Source organism: Phaenicophaeus curvirostris, chromosome 2 (assembly GCF_032191515.1).
Source record: "Phaenicophaeus curvirostris isolate KB17595 chromosome 2, BPBGC_Pcur_1.0, whole genome shotgun sequence".
NCBI lineage: Eukaryota > Metazoa > Chordata > Aves > Cuculiformes > Cuculidae > Phaenicophaeus > Phaenicophaeus curvirostris.
Genome location: NC_091393.1, coordinates 99,872,842 through 99,887,765, shown reverse-complemented (window position 1 = coordinate 99,887,765; position 14,924 = coordinate 99,872,842). Strand labels below are relative to the sequence as shown.

The following is a 14,924-nucleotide window of genomic DNA, read 5'->3' as shown; positions in this document are numbered from 1 at the left end:
ATTTCCCATACCCCAACATTTATACTATAGGTAAAACAACAATTAAATTATTGTGATGTGAATTTTTGTTTCAGAGTGATATAGCTGATGTACCAAATGACACTTCAAAGAATGATAGAAAAGGAAAAGCCAATAATGCCAAAGCCAATGTAACGCCTCAGAGTAGCTCTGAACTCCGACCAAGCACCACTGCAGGCTTTGGATCTGGGACTGACGCTAAGAAAGGTAGGCAAAAATCATGTGCCGTTGCCTCGGTTCTGAAGTGATTCAGAAAGTCACAGAGAAGTACATATTACTCAGTTTTAGCTTTGCAGTTCCATTCATTGTTACTCTTTTAGAAGGTAACTTCTTTTTCCATTGAGTGGTGTTTGTCTAATCACAAATACATTTAGTATATTGCTAAAATGGCAGTATAAAGCCAATAGAGCTTTATTTTACCTAGTGACCTCATTGTGTAGCTGTATACCTACTGCCAGTAGTAGTAACCTGCATGACTGGAAGTAGTTTACTAAAGATTTACCAGAGGAATGCCAATAGGAATGACTATTTTCTGGTATAATCCACAGAAGCTCTCCTGCATTTTTTTTTCTCCCTCCACAAATCCCTTGGCGGAGTTGCAGATTTATGTAATTAAAGGTATTTAGAATTGATTGGATTCTGTAGAGATTTCCCAACAATTAGGAATGTTTTCAGTGTGTGGGTTTACTCTGAGTAGTGATAATGGAGATGGCATGTTTATTGTAAAAAAAAGTCCATATTAAATGTACTTATTTATAAATGAATAAGTATTTTTTTCCTCACTATTCACCGTTCACTCTGCAAAATCATCTTATAGAGTCAAATGGGATTATTTGTTTCCCATGTATCCTCACAGGTAATGAAGAGTAAGTGAGAAAACAAATTTGTACAGCTGAATGAAACACAATAAATATTTCTGTTAATAGGCCACAAGAATTAGAATCTAGGTCACTCTTTCATCCACATTGGCCCAAAGGGATTGATAGGAGTGAAAAGGAGCACTGACTGCTCTTGTTCTTAAACTTAATCAGACATGGCTGAATACACATGTGAAGAGATTTATTGAGAAACAAGATGCCATTTCTCTGGAGTCACATTTGGCAATAAAACAGGTCATCTCTGGCACCTGAACTCTTTCAAAGTTCTTCCCTGGTGGAACACCCCCCATTATTTTATGCAGTGAGATGTTTTCATATTTCATGTATCATCACCAAGATGCACAGTATTAGTTTTATTCTGCATTAATTAAGCACAACATTTGCTGGGATTGGCAACTGCTTCCTGGTTGCCATGGGATCAGACCTGGTGAACAAAATAGGTGAGTCTGCGTTTTAAAATAAAATCCTGAGGAAGTTTGTTTAGAGCACAGGACACCTGGTGCTGCCCTGGACTTAAACGGAGATTTCAGTAATTAGACATTCTTCTCTGCAACTATTTTTATCCATATTCATAGATGTTAAAATAGAGCTGTACATTTTTCTATCCCATGTAACGATCCTTATTTTGTGTTGTTATCTCTATCGTTTTTTAAGATCCGAGTAATTCTACCCTTGTTAAAATATATAACTCACCTTGCTGTTAGAAATTACATATCCAGCAAGATAGAGTGGTCTCTAGGGAAAGCTTTCAAGTGAACAGGAATCTTGGAGATTTTTTTGTTCTCTGATTTTCAGAAATAATCAAGTGATTGGTTTTTTTGATAATTTCAGCCCTTATTTGTGCCTATGTCTGTTCTAGTCTCATTTACTGGACTAATGTTAATACCATATATTTTCCAACTAAATTCACCATAAAAGGCAGAAAGTCCTTTTCAAGGCAGGGAGAATCTTATAGTTCACAGACACTATTAAGAGCAGTCAACTATATAGGTTTGTGGTGTACTTAGGCACAGGCAAACATTTTTGTGTAAAAACTTGGGAAAAATGTGTGCATTAGAATTCTCATTGTGTTAACACTTTTATTAATGATTACATGTAGAATGTGATTAGCAGTTTAAAAAAGTCATAATGTGTCACAAAACATTTATTAAAGTGTAAGCATGAGATGAGATTGTGTTTTGTTTGAATTGCAAATAAGGTGATCGAAATGTATTTTCATACATCTAAATGGTACTATTAGTCTTGTATGACAAATTTGCTTGTTGTAGTTTTCATTAGACTTTCCATTTATGTTTTTGTCTTTCTCCTCCATTTTTAACTCTCCTTTAGTTTTGACATGTACTGTTCCTTCTTTTGTCATAGCCTGGTAGTAACCAAAATGCAAATTTTACATTCATTAACGTAAGGCGGCAGGTAAATTTTCACTGGTATGATGTTTGTGTTTTAAATTGAGGAAAAGTAGTATATCCAATGTCAGTTAACCCTTTATATAGTCATGTAGAATCTTACCCAAGAAGCCTCCCACCCAAAATGAGCAATCTCCAACCATGGACCAAGTAGTTTTAATGTAGATAAATGGCTTGCTGTGTTTTCAGGAAAGGAGCTTTTTCAGTTCTTAAATTGCTGTGTTTTGACGCTTCAGTCCAGAACTATAAGACATTGAAATACATACATTGATTTGTTTTATTTTTCACAAGGCAATTGATTAAGAAGTGCATTTGAAATGGAAATTAACTGTATCTTAGCTATATCTTGATTATTTTTTTCATTAACCTGTGATCATTATTATGTGGTGAAAAAAGTAATTGCTGACTTAACCATATGTTTCAAATTTAAAAGTATGAGATATACTAGTAAGTATGAAGTTGTAGATAAACTGTATTAATACTTTCCTAGGTATAGACCTTATTCCTCAAGTGAAGATAGAAGATTTAAAGCAAATGAAGGTGAGTATGCACACAAGCTTTTCAAGATGTGTTCCCAATTATTTGTTTTAAGTAGCCAGGTTTTTATCTGGTTAAAGTCAAATTGACCATAATAAAAATCATGCAACTTCTCCTTTTTTGTAGGCTTATATAAAGCATTTAAAGAAACAGCAGAAAGAGCTGAATGCCTTGAAGAAGAAACATGCAAAGGTATGTTCATTAAGAACTCTCTGAGCAATGCACGCTAATTGAAAAAAAGTTGCAGTGCTCACTAGCACAGACAGCTCCTAATTAAATTGTAGGGAAGAACTAGGGAACAGTGGTTGGGCCACCAAGAAAGGCATATATATTTTAAATGCACTGAAATATGCTCCAGTGAGCAAATTTTCCATTTAACAACCCTTCTTATGTCTCTCTGAGTTTCAGTGCGCATTTGTTTGACCCATATAATAATCCAAAGTTCACCTTTTTCAGGTAATGATTTTATCTAGCTCCATCTTGCATGACATATTGACAGGCAGCTTGGAAAAAAAAAAAAGGCAGTAATGATATGAGAAGGTGCTGCATTGAAGGCAGGGAATGGATAAACTGCAAAATCGCCAAAGGGAACAGCAATGTGTAGCTGAAAAATGAAATACCCTAATCTCCTTGCTTATGTCTGTTAACCACTTTATAGTCAGCTTTTTGCTTGGTACTGTTGGCGGAGATGTTCCAAATACATACAATACTATCACAAATGTACTTTTCATTAGAAAATCACAGCCAATTTTCTCCTGTCCTTTATAACTAAAAAAACATTACTCTTGTTACAGAAAGAGGTATAAAAAGTGAGGAAGGTATCTTAAGTACTGAATTTTCGCAATACTGGCTAATCCATTCTGGGTTTTTGGGGCAGTTATTCCCTTGCTGTCTTTTGCTTGTAGATTTCATTGCAGATCTGAGATAATGTTGTTGCCTAAGCATTTTTAATATCAGTCTTTGTGTTTATTTTCGTGACTGTTCGGACTTTCAGTAATTGGTACTTTTGTGGGGCTCTTAATAGTACAAGAAAATTGAATAATTATAGTTCAGACTCTTTACTAACTCTATGCAGAAAGGAAATTAGTGATTTCTCCATTTTAGTGGTGTGTGCAAAGCCTTGCTTGAGAAGAAGAATCTGTCATCCACAGTTCTGGGCATGGACAGTTTCTGGACCTTCCTAAGACTGGCCTTTAAGGCGGCTTCTTTTTTTAATCACTACTACTGTCTCATTCACTGGACAAGATCCAGCAGTTTGCTATATCAGCTTTTTGCAAATGAAAATGGTACCATGGTTACATAGAGAACAGCCACACACAATGAGCTATGTCGTTGATATTTGTGACCCACAGTAGTGTAGGGATATCATAGCCAAGACTGCACTTGCTAATGTTAAAAAAAATTGATCTGTCTGTTGAGGCTTGCACTTTCTTCCTCTAATCTGAGGGAAAAATTGCCAGCCACAATCTGAAAATGGTGTGCGGTCATGAGGGCTTTCAGCATGAGCTTAACCACAGCTATTTTAGGTCTCAGCCAGCCTGTGTCCTGCTGGTTTTAAGTGCAGAGTACTAGTCTTTCCTAACAAGAAAGTGCCTGTCTAGAGCTTGCCTTGCTAAACATGACAGGAAGGGCAACTTACTGAATTTGGAGAAGAGAGTCTGAGGAGAAAAGTGTGGAAGTGTTAGCTCACAGATGTCTTGGGGAAGTGCTTGGTGTACTCACTGGTTTTAATGCATTTGATAAGCGGGGGTGAAGCAGGAGAGCTATGCAGTTTGTTACCTGTGATCAGCTTGAAGAAGCTTGTATATTAAAGCACACTGAACTTAAAATTTCCAGAGATAGATTGGTTCTAATTTCTGGAGCAGACACTCCAGAGATCTGGAGGAGTAAGTTGTTAAAGGAAAGAAAGTCCAGTATTTTTCCATCTAAAGTTTGCCTTTGAAAATGCATTATGGAAATAAATGCATACAATCGTGGAAGAGAGAGCAGTTTCACAGAATCACTAGATTGGAAAAGACCCCCAGGATCATCAAGTCCAACCAGTCCTATCAATCACTAATCCATGCCCCTCAGCACCTCATCCATCCATCTTTTAAACACCTCCAGGGAAGGTGACTCAACCACCTCCCTGGGCAGCCTGTTCCAGTGTCTAGTGACCCTTTCCATGAAAAATTTTTTCCTGATGTCAAGCCTGAAGCTCTCCTGGTGGAGCTCGAGGCCATTCCCTCTTGTCCTGTCCCCTGACACTTGGGAGAAGAGGCCAGCTCCCTCCTCTCCACAACCTGCTTTCAGGTAGTTGTGGAGAGTTTGAGAGGAAGGAGCTCTGATTTACACAGCCTAAGAGCTAATCTGGGAGTCCCCTTAAAGAATTTAATATGGCCATAGACAGCAACCAGAATTACATAGTTACCACTCAAAAATATGAATCCCAGAATTCATCACCTGATTTCATCTCCTATATTGACATTGAATATATGGACTGTTTGAAATGAAGCCTAGTTAAAAAAGAATCATTGAAAAGATCTCCATTTCACAATGCAAAAGAGGCAGTGCAAAAGACTATGAGACTAATAAACTACAAAATGGATTGTTGGTTTGGAAATTATCGTTTCTTTTTCTTTATTTCCTCATTTTGTGTTCTGTAATGAGAATCCTTCAGACTTCAGTTTTGAGTTGTACACAGGAGTGTTTCTGTTGCTTTAGGGAGATACCAGGCAGCAATAACAGTTTGGATCATAGGAGCTTTCTTTCTCTTAGACTGATTTATTTGCGATTTTTGGTCCCCTTCCTTTCCCCTGGCCAATGGAAATATGTATGATTCTTTACTTTATTCCTATTGATAGGCTTGCTGGGATTTGGGTCTTTTTATATCAGTTGGTGGCCTCTCAGAACCTTTGCTGAACTGTGGCTTCAGTTTGTAATAAAATCATTAAATACAATTTGTGAATATATTAATCTAAAAGGTGTGCAAATTCAAACTGAAAATTCAGTGGACTTGAGGAAATCATGAGAGAGCTACCTGAGGAGAGTTTTACTTGCAAACAGATTATGAATCAATCTAGAACATATTGCCACCTGAAACTTTGCATCTGAAAAACACCATGTACTAAAGGTGTTTTGAGATGCTACGAAACCACTTGCATTTATTAGAATCTTCACAGAAGTTTTGTATGCTGCATCTAGCTGTGATGAATTTCCCCTTGAGCATAGGCAGAAAATCAGACTCACATCGTAACCCATTGTAAATAGTGTTCCAGGGGTTAAAGGTCAAAGAATTCAAGGGACCTCTGATAGGCAGTTGACTCCTAGTACTCTGTGCCTTGTATGTAGAGGTTGTTAGTAGCCCGTCTGCCTCTTCCGGCTTTGTTTGTATTGTGCACAATTAAATGTGTGTTTCATTAACTGGATGGGGAGGAGGATCAGGGAAGGAAATGTGGGAGATACAGTCCACAACATGTATCTGTTGCAGGTGCCAGACAGTGTTGTGTGTGAGTAAGGAGGAGTAGACAGCATTCTGCAAAAGATTAGAGTGGGTTTGTGATAAAGAGAGAAGGCTTAAGTCATGGCTGTCCGGGGGGAGAAACAGGGATTCTAACTCTATGTGATGTGCCCTTCCAGGTTATGCAGAAATGTTACATGAGTATGCAGATGTCTCATGCTGTGGAATGTTCGCGCTTAGTCTTTTTTTTCAAGAATTGTATTGTTCTTTTCACCTAGGGGGGAATGGATAGTTTGGAAGATTCTCTTAGTCACTTCACTTGTTGCTGGCTGCCACTGTCAAGCTTACGTCATTCTTTCCACTGTCCGTTTTTTTTTTCCTACCTGGTTAGTCACTGTAACTACTGCCTGGTAAAGCTGGCATGTTTTAATATTGATGGAGTGTAACTGTTTCCCTTTAAATCCTCTGTAGAACAGAAAATTCAGTTCCCCATTCTAAACACAAAATTTGCAAGCTGTATGCATTTCCCAGGGGGTGCTTAGCAGATGTTGGAGTGCTCAGGTACAGCCTAGGGCTATATTTTTAAAAGCATCACATTTGGTTTAATGTTTTGGTAAAAGTGAATGTAGAAGTCTTTAATTAGTATTTTGAAAGAAAGAAACAATTATAAGGCAAACACAGGTGTATAGAAAATAGTAACAAAAAGCAATGGAATAGCAAGGATAGAATAAATGCAAAACTAGCTATAAGCCAAAATAGAGATGAAGTACTGGAAGAGGCCATTTTAATTAATGTAAGGCTTTCTTCACTATTAGATTAAATGTGGAGCAATTGGATATTAATAAAATAACATAAATTCAAGAATAACACTTGTTCCTATTGTAATGTAAATTCAATATTTAGTGCTCTCCACGATAGTTAAATATTTGCATCATTATGAGCAGCTGTTCTGATAAAGGAGAACACAAAGTCGAGTTAAATAATGAGGTCAACACATAAGCACCAAGTGAAGTGTGTTGTTTCTGGTACAGTCTTGTAATGGAATGGAATTGCTAGAGACAGTCGTGTAACGAGCATTAGTGATTCGTCTGTTCATCATAGGGACAGTTTTTGACTCCCCTTCCATACACAACCTACCCTGCCACTTCACCAATATAAGTCATATAACAACGGTAGTAACAGTGGGTTAGCGTTGATGTGTAATACTCCACAGGTAGCCCTGTATGTCGAGTTTATCAGCAGGTGCTGTTTTGTTTGAGGAGGGGAAAAACAGTGAGTAATGGTTATTTGCAGTCCGTGTGTGTAGTTGAAAGTCATATAGCACAGCTTACTATCGACTACAAAGGCAGGTGCTCTGCAATAAGGTGGAATTTCTAAATCATAAGGTTGCTGCTGTCATTAGGGGTCACAGGTCAGATTTTCAGAACGTCAGTTGTTAATGATTTGATTTTTAGCTAATGTTTGAAATTGGAGCTATTTGATTTGCAGCAGCCAAGGAGCTAGCACTGTATTTAGTGTGAGATAGACTGAGGAAGGGGGGACTGGGTTGAGATGTGTTCACCTCTGCATTCAGAAACTTTCAGTGATACAATTTGAGCTTGTATATCTGATTTTTTACATTGCACTTAAATGGATGTTTATTCAAAGAGATGAAGTTTTTCCCCATCATGCTTTTATTTTAAGGTATACCATATTTTTAAGATCCCCTACAGATTTTCATTTTTCAAACAAAGGAGAAATGTTTTAGTGCTTAAGGTGGAATATCTGGAACCCTTAATACCAGGTGGCTAAGCCAGATTAAATTCCATTGTCAAATTTGCCTGTTTGTACACTGATATTTTTACACTGTAAGAAAACTAAATATTAAAAGTCCAGCAACCTAATTGTAAGGTCCTACTGTTTTCCAGGAACACAGCGCTATGCAGAAGTTGCACTGCACACAAATTGACAAAATAGTGGCACAATATGATAAAGAAAAGGTATCATACGAGAAAATGTTAGAGAAAGCAATCAAGAAGAAGGGGTAAGATATGTTTTAAATTTTTTTTAGACTTAAAATAGATTTTATGCTTTGTGGTCTGGAAGAAAATCATAAAAAGGTCATTCAGAGGAATGAATTGCAGCTTGAACCGGCATCCTGTATCAAACTGAGTATGAGCTGCCTGAAGGCTCTAGCAGCAGTCCATAAACGTTGGACTTGCTTTGCCTTTCTCTAGTTGTCTACCATTAGAGTTTAAAAAGCAAGAGAGAAGAAGTTGCCTCAGATTTTTATTTCTGTGGTCTGATCTGGTCTCATTGCACTCCCCAGGGAATGTCACTGTTGTATTCAGTGAGAGCAGACTAATGTCCTCAATAGGTCTAATGTCCAGGAAGTAGCAATGATTTGATTTGGGGGAAAAAAGCTGGCTTCTATATCCTGAACATTTTAATATACACTTCTGTGTATTGTCAAGTTGAAGGCTTTTTTATCAAAAAAACATTCAGATCCTCTGCTGGAATAAATCAGTATTACTCCTTTGACTTGAGCGAAGCTGGTTTGGTTCGCACTAGCTGATGCCCTGGGACATTTTCTATGCAAGTCTCTTAATTGTCCCAGAAAAGTAACTGGAAGATACTGGTGACTTTAGTAAAATGTTCCTCTTACAGTCCTATTTAGAATTCTGTAGCAGGACCTGCTGTTGCCTTGGTGCTATCATGCAATCTGGCAACAGTTTCTCCTCTCAACCTTTCACCCTATGACTAGCATTTCATTGAGACAGTGATTTATACTGCAATACTGTGACTGAAAGCAGGAATTACTTTATTTAGTTCTTTATGAAGCTGTGCTCACAGTTAGCCTTAATTTTGTATTGTTGTCATCTGGCAACAACAACTGGCAACCAACTTACTGAATACTGAATGTAGCTGCCTCTTTGGCATTGGACTCTTCCACAAATACTTTTTGTTTTGTAAATTGTTTGGAATGGCAGTCATTTTTGTGTGTGCATATTATAAACTTGCTTTGGAACAGAAACAGAACTGTCAGAAGTAAGCAAGGTAAGAAGAATTCTCCTCATTTTGTTAAAAGCTCATGTTGTGGGTTTTTTTGGTTCAAGAAAGGAGAACTGTAAGCACGCAAATTTGTAAGTCAGGTAGTTTCTTCCAGAAAATTACTCCTTTTCCAGACAGAGTGTGAACAACTGAAGGACTAAATAATTTAATGTGGTTTTGATTCCATTTCCTTTGAGTATAACACAGCAGAAGGTTATTGATACAGCTGGATTTATAATTACAGTCAGGGTTCTTACTACAGTGACATTGAACTAAGCCCTGGATGTTGCACCGTAATTATTGTTGGGGGAGAAAGGCTTCCCTGCATTTAAGAATCTCGTATCAGAAGAGTCATGAATTGCTGTTTCTTATAGCCTGAGAAGAAGCCAGTGCCTCTGTCTGTCTGTCTAGGCAAAGCAACAAATGAAGATGTGTCAGAAAGTTAAAGGTGGCAGTGGCTGTCTTTGTGCAGTAACTAGTGGAAAGTGCTTTCCAGAGTAGCCCCAAGTGGGACAAGTGTAAAAGTAGTTGATAATTTGATTTTTGTTTTGAGATAACTTCATTGACTACTTGCAGTATTAATTTTGTAACACTTCTCTCATGGATGCCAAAGCCATTATGATAGTTTTACATCATAAAAAAGTTTGGTTTTTTTTTAAAGTTAGAAATGACTGCTCCAGAAGCAGATACACAGCCAAACACTGTTCCTCACCATGACTTTGTACTTTCCATGCACTCCAGAGCTCTCAGCTACCTGATGGCTCTTCATTGTTAGAAGAATAACCATTGATACCTAATTAACAGCCAAATGAAATCCAGTATCAGCAGAGACTTTCTATGAAAACACTTTTAAATTCTGTATTAAAGTGTTTTAAGGGCTTCCTTCAGGGTCATTATGTATGCAGCCCTGAGAGCCCATTCAGTGAGGTACTTAAGCACACACTTTTCTTCATCCCAACTGTGTAGTATATTTAAGGACATGGTTAAAAGTGAACACAATGATTGAGACTTAAAAGTCTTTATTAAACTGAAATGATCTGATGAATAAAGGGTCCTGAGTTTAGTGAGTACAGGACGTGCTACATTTCCTTGGCTATGAGTTTGGAACTTTTACAAGCATTAAAAGTTGTAAAAGAACATGTAAAATGTGCTTTAAGGCATTCATAGTGAAATTGTCAGATACTTACTGAAGAAAAGGCTTTTTAATAAGTGTATAGAAGACTTTCTGTTCTGATTTTGTTGTGCAATTTTTCATGGTCCATTTCTGCCACATGGTGTGACAAATGTCAACTGCATATTGTTCAGCAAAGTAGAATTTTTTAATCACATGGTAATTCACTGACAGATGGACAGGATTTTGCTCCCTGTGCTATTTCTGTTGTAACTTCAAATGCTTACAAATCTTGCAGAGGCTTACGGGGATACGTATGCTCATGTTCCCACTCTGAAATGGAGTTGAGGGTACATAAAGATCTTTCTGATTTGTCAGCACTCTCCAGAAATTAAAGTTTATGTGTGTGTGGGAACACAGACATGCGACATTGTGTTGGGCTGCTCTTAGGTATTTGTTCTAAACTATGACTTGATGGTTTAACCATGGGCTATGCCACTGCAGCTGGGGACAATTCTTGTTATGTCCAGAGTAGATGAAAGTTGCTTTGAGATATTATGAAAGATGCATTTCCAGAGAAGGGATCAGCTGGTGGTTTTGATATCTGGGCTTCTGAAAAGTCCAATGATTGAACCAATTAGACTAATCTAGGATAAAATGTGTTGGATTTACCTAAGAAGCAGCTTTTTTCATAGTGTATGACAAATCTTCTATGAATTATAGTCAGACTCTGATAACAGTTACCCACATGCTTAATCAAAAATACTTTCTTTCCATCTGTTTGGTGTTTGGTGGGGTTTTTTCAGGCAGAGGTAGCAGTGGTCAGAACCTGCCTCTATGCCTTTACTACTTCCAAAGTGTCAAGTGAGTGTTAGAAATCTCTACCAAAATTCCCTTGCTATGAATAGAAAAATTACTAGTCCTTCTGGTAGCCCTTGGGAATACTAGGCACATCACACTAATATCTTCTGTAAGGGTTTTCCTAGTACTGTTTGATGATAAAATTTTCAGCTGATTTCCATAAGTTTAGCAGTACTTTGATATTAAAATAGGATTTAAACATGTTAAGAGTTTCATAAATCTCATTTTCTAGAGCAAACATGCATTAATGTTACTGCAGTCAAGCAATAGCCATTCTTATTAGGGCCAGCTTCAGATGATAAAATGAATGTGGCTCCATCCACTCAGTAGAGTTAAACTATTTTATATCAGTGGATGATCCGACAGAGAAATATTACAGTGATGTTAAAATAGACTCTTCCTAGGTTGTATTATTCTGGACAAAAAAAAACCCCAGAGACTTTCAGTGTGTGAATTTGTATTCTGTTATAAAAAACCTTCACTGCAAAAAAAGAGAACAATGAGATTGGTAAAGATGGAGCTTGTCAGCCTTCGAAAATGTATTGATTTTGATGAGACAGTAATTGAAATTCCTTTTGTAGCTGCAAAGGAATAGTTTTTTTGTGTACGCATCCCACCCAGTGCGCAGCCCAAGTAGTTTGGTTTAGCAAAGGAAATGCTGTGGGTGAGAAGTCATTCATCTCCTTACCCACAGGCATGTCAGGGGAGCTGCAGCATGGGCATCTGTGGGCATTTTACCAGCCTGTTCCTTAGAATCATGACTTCTGCACCAAACAAACTTTGCAACTTGCATTCAACCCTAGTAACTTTAACTGAACAATTAGTTTTAAAACAGAGGATAAAATCATGGCAAGGCAATGAATATGCCTGTAAGTTTTGAGGCAGAAACTGGTTTCTCTTGGCAGGGTATTTTAAGCCTTCAGAAGGAACTAAGTACAATAAACGGAGATGCTTGACAGAATAATTGCTGGGCCAATCTAGAATTAATCATGTGTTGTTTGAATTGAATGACCATTAATCCAACAATATTTTGTAACTTGTGAATAAATTGCCAGAAGAAATAATTTCATTCCAATACGCTGCAGCACTTCAACTTTGATTAACATTTTAATTAGTGAGAGCTGACTGAATGGGAAGATGTTTAACTTGTGGCACACATTTGCGATTTTGCTTTTTTTAGAGGAAGTAATTGTCTTGAATTGAAGAAAGAAACGGAAATTAAAATTCAGACACTAACATCGGATCACAAATCTAAGGTAAGCAAGCAGCCAATTTTAACACATGCAACATCTGAAAGAGATTTTGAGACTCAAGTGGCAGTTAATTTTCTTGGAAGCATATGAATAATTTTCAGCAATAATAACATGCTCAAAAGAATGGGAATAATCTAGTGTCTAAATGTGTTTCTTAAAAAAAAATTTAAAAACAACATCAATTTCCTGCTCTTTTAAAATTATTGAAGAAACTGCCATATTCATGCCTCATGAAACTAAACTGGTCATTTGTGTTATTTCTAGCTAAAGAAAGAGGCAAATGTATTCTGTATGAAATTTGAATGCTATCTAGTTTCTCAAAATATATACATAAAGTATCTTTTTCTTTTTTTCTCTGACACCACAGACAACACTTGCCGGTCTGTCTCTTGGTGGGGAGTCATCCAAGTTGCTTTTGAACCATATATCTTCTTATTTCTAATTCCTTTTTCCTCCATTGCTTAGTTGCGCTGTTTTCTTTAAGGTGCTGGAGAATAAGTGTTCTGGGACTCAACTTTAGTTCATTCTTCTCCAGCTGTGATTCATGGCTTTCGTTGCATTGCTTTGAGCTGCTTCCTCTATACCCCTATTTCTCTGTACCACTGCCATGTTCACCAGCTTCATATTTCCTTTGAAAATTTGATCTACAGACTGTTGACATGCTTTCAAGTTTCTGAAAGATATCCGGACTAGAGGGTGGCAGCTACACTAGAAGACACGTCAGTGTAGAAAATGATCTGGAGGGAAAAAAGTACAGGTGACTGACCATAGTATAGGAGAGATACTGTAAAAGATGAAACCTATGAAAAGACGCAGGCAAGTATAGAAAATGCAAAGAAAAGTAGCCACATCTTTGAGACTAGAATAAGGCGATTTCCATCTTTTCTTCTTTTAATTTTGTTTTCTGGTGGTTTTATTTCACATGGAGAAGATTCTGGATTTCTAAACAAGGTTTCTTTCTTATTGCTGTCTGTTCAGCCAAAGACATAGGAAAATCCCCAGGAATAAAACCTGGTGTACTGTCTTATCTTTCTGTCTCTTCTCCCATGAAAAGTCCAGAACCATTTCCTTAAGTAAAAGCAAATTTGTTGACAACTGAAAAGAATGATAATTCATTCATTTCTTAGTGAAATAAACTCTCCGAGGAGTGCTAGCTCCCAGTCATCCAGACATAAGTTCTAAAACTCATTTAAAGTTACATTGTGTAGAAGATGCTTTGCTGTGATCTCTGCTTCTCACCTTTGTCATTCACAGTCTGGACTTAAGAGGTGTGATTTGTACACAAGGGGCATCCAAGTGTTCATTAATCTTTCAAATCCAGTAAGTGTGATTCATGCTTGCCCTTTCCACAAATGTACATATCTTCTTAGTTCTGTCCCCTTTAAAATCCTGCTTTCAAACTGGTTCCCTTAAATTTAATCCATACCTGGAAAACAGATTGATTTTTGTCCACTCCTGTGTCGGGTTTTAGGATGACATTTTGAAGGGAGACATAAATGTAAGCTCCTTTCAAATGCCAAGTCTCTGTGTGTTGGGTAATTCCTGAGGAACACTTCTGCAAGTCATCTACCTCTGTGGCTTTCTTTAGGTCAGAGATTTTCAATATCTTGCTCACTGTGGTTCCATAAAAATTGTCCAGATTATGTACTGATTTTAGTACTCTCACAGACTTCTTTTGTTTTGATTGCTGTGTGGGGGCCCTTGAGGTATTCCTGGAGATCATTCAAAGGTTTGCAAGCAGCAGGTTGGAAAACGGTGCTCAAGACCATAGGGAAATTAACTTTTCTCCTAGGTGAAGGTAGGTGCAATTAAACTAGATTAAATTCTGAGATGCTGAATGCATTACACTGATATAGTGGGAGTTCGATTAATTAACAGTTGTTCATTGTTTCTCAGCATTTGGCCCATTAATTTTGATATCAAATTGTACCATAATTCAGCTTTAATTACATCTCATGTCTTCCAGTGCATATATACTTCTAGCACCAAAGAGGCTTTTTCTTCTACAAAAGTCTTCCTGTCACTAGGAAACATATAGCTCAAGTTTGGCATAATATATTTAAACTACATCTGAATGTCCCAATGTGTACTTCACACACAGTTAACCTAGCAGATGCAAATTACTCCTCTGCATTAGAAAAGTAGGTCCAAATATCAGGCAGGCAGAGGATGAAAAGAAAAAAAGGCGATTACTTCAAAGATTATTCCTGCTTGAACTTAGTGACTAAACAAACATCTTGCATATATGCTGCACAAAAGAAAGTTCCTTATCAAAATTTTAATTAGTCTCTTAGGCCCAGTGTAGGAATGGATGAAAGGACAGGAAAGAGAGAAGTTAGCTAATGATTATTTTCTCTGTCCTTTTGGATAAGCAATGCTACCTTAATAGTG

General features: G+C 37.2%; 1 protein-coding gene across 7 annotated transcripts in view; it reads left to right on the top strand.

Moving 5' to 3' along the window:
* Positions 1-14,924, top strand: part of PLCB4 (phospholipase C beta 4) — a 201,430-nt gene that overhangs the window by 168,997 nt on the left and 17,509 nt on the right. For all 7 annotated transcript variants that reach the window (XM_069850180.1, XM_069850178.1, XM_069850177.1 and 4 more), the window contains 5 exons: positions 75-225; positions 2,793-2,842; positions 2,966-3,031; positions 8,186-8,301; positions 12,461-12,536. In XM_069850180.1, the coding sequence (XP_069706281.1) occupies positions 75-225; positions 2,793-2,842; positions 2,966-3,031; positions 8,186-8,301; positions 12,461-12,536 (459 nt within the window). The remainder of the gene's footprint in view (positions 1-74; positions 226-2,792; positions 2,843-2,965; positions 3,032-8,185; positions 8,302-12,460; positions 12,537-14,924) is intronic.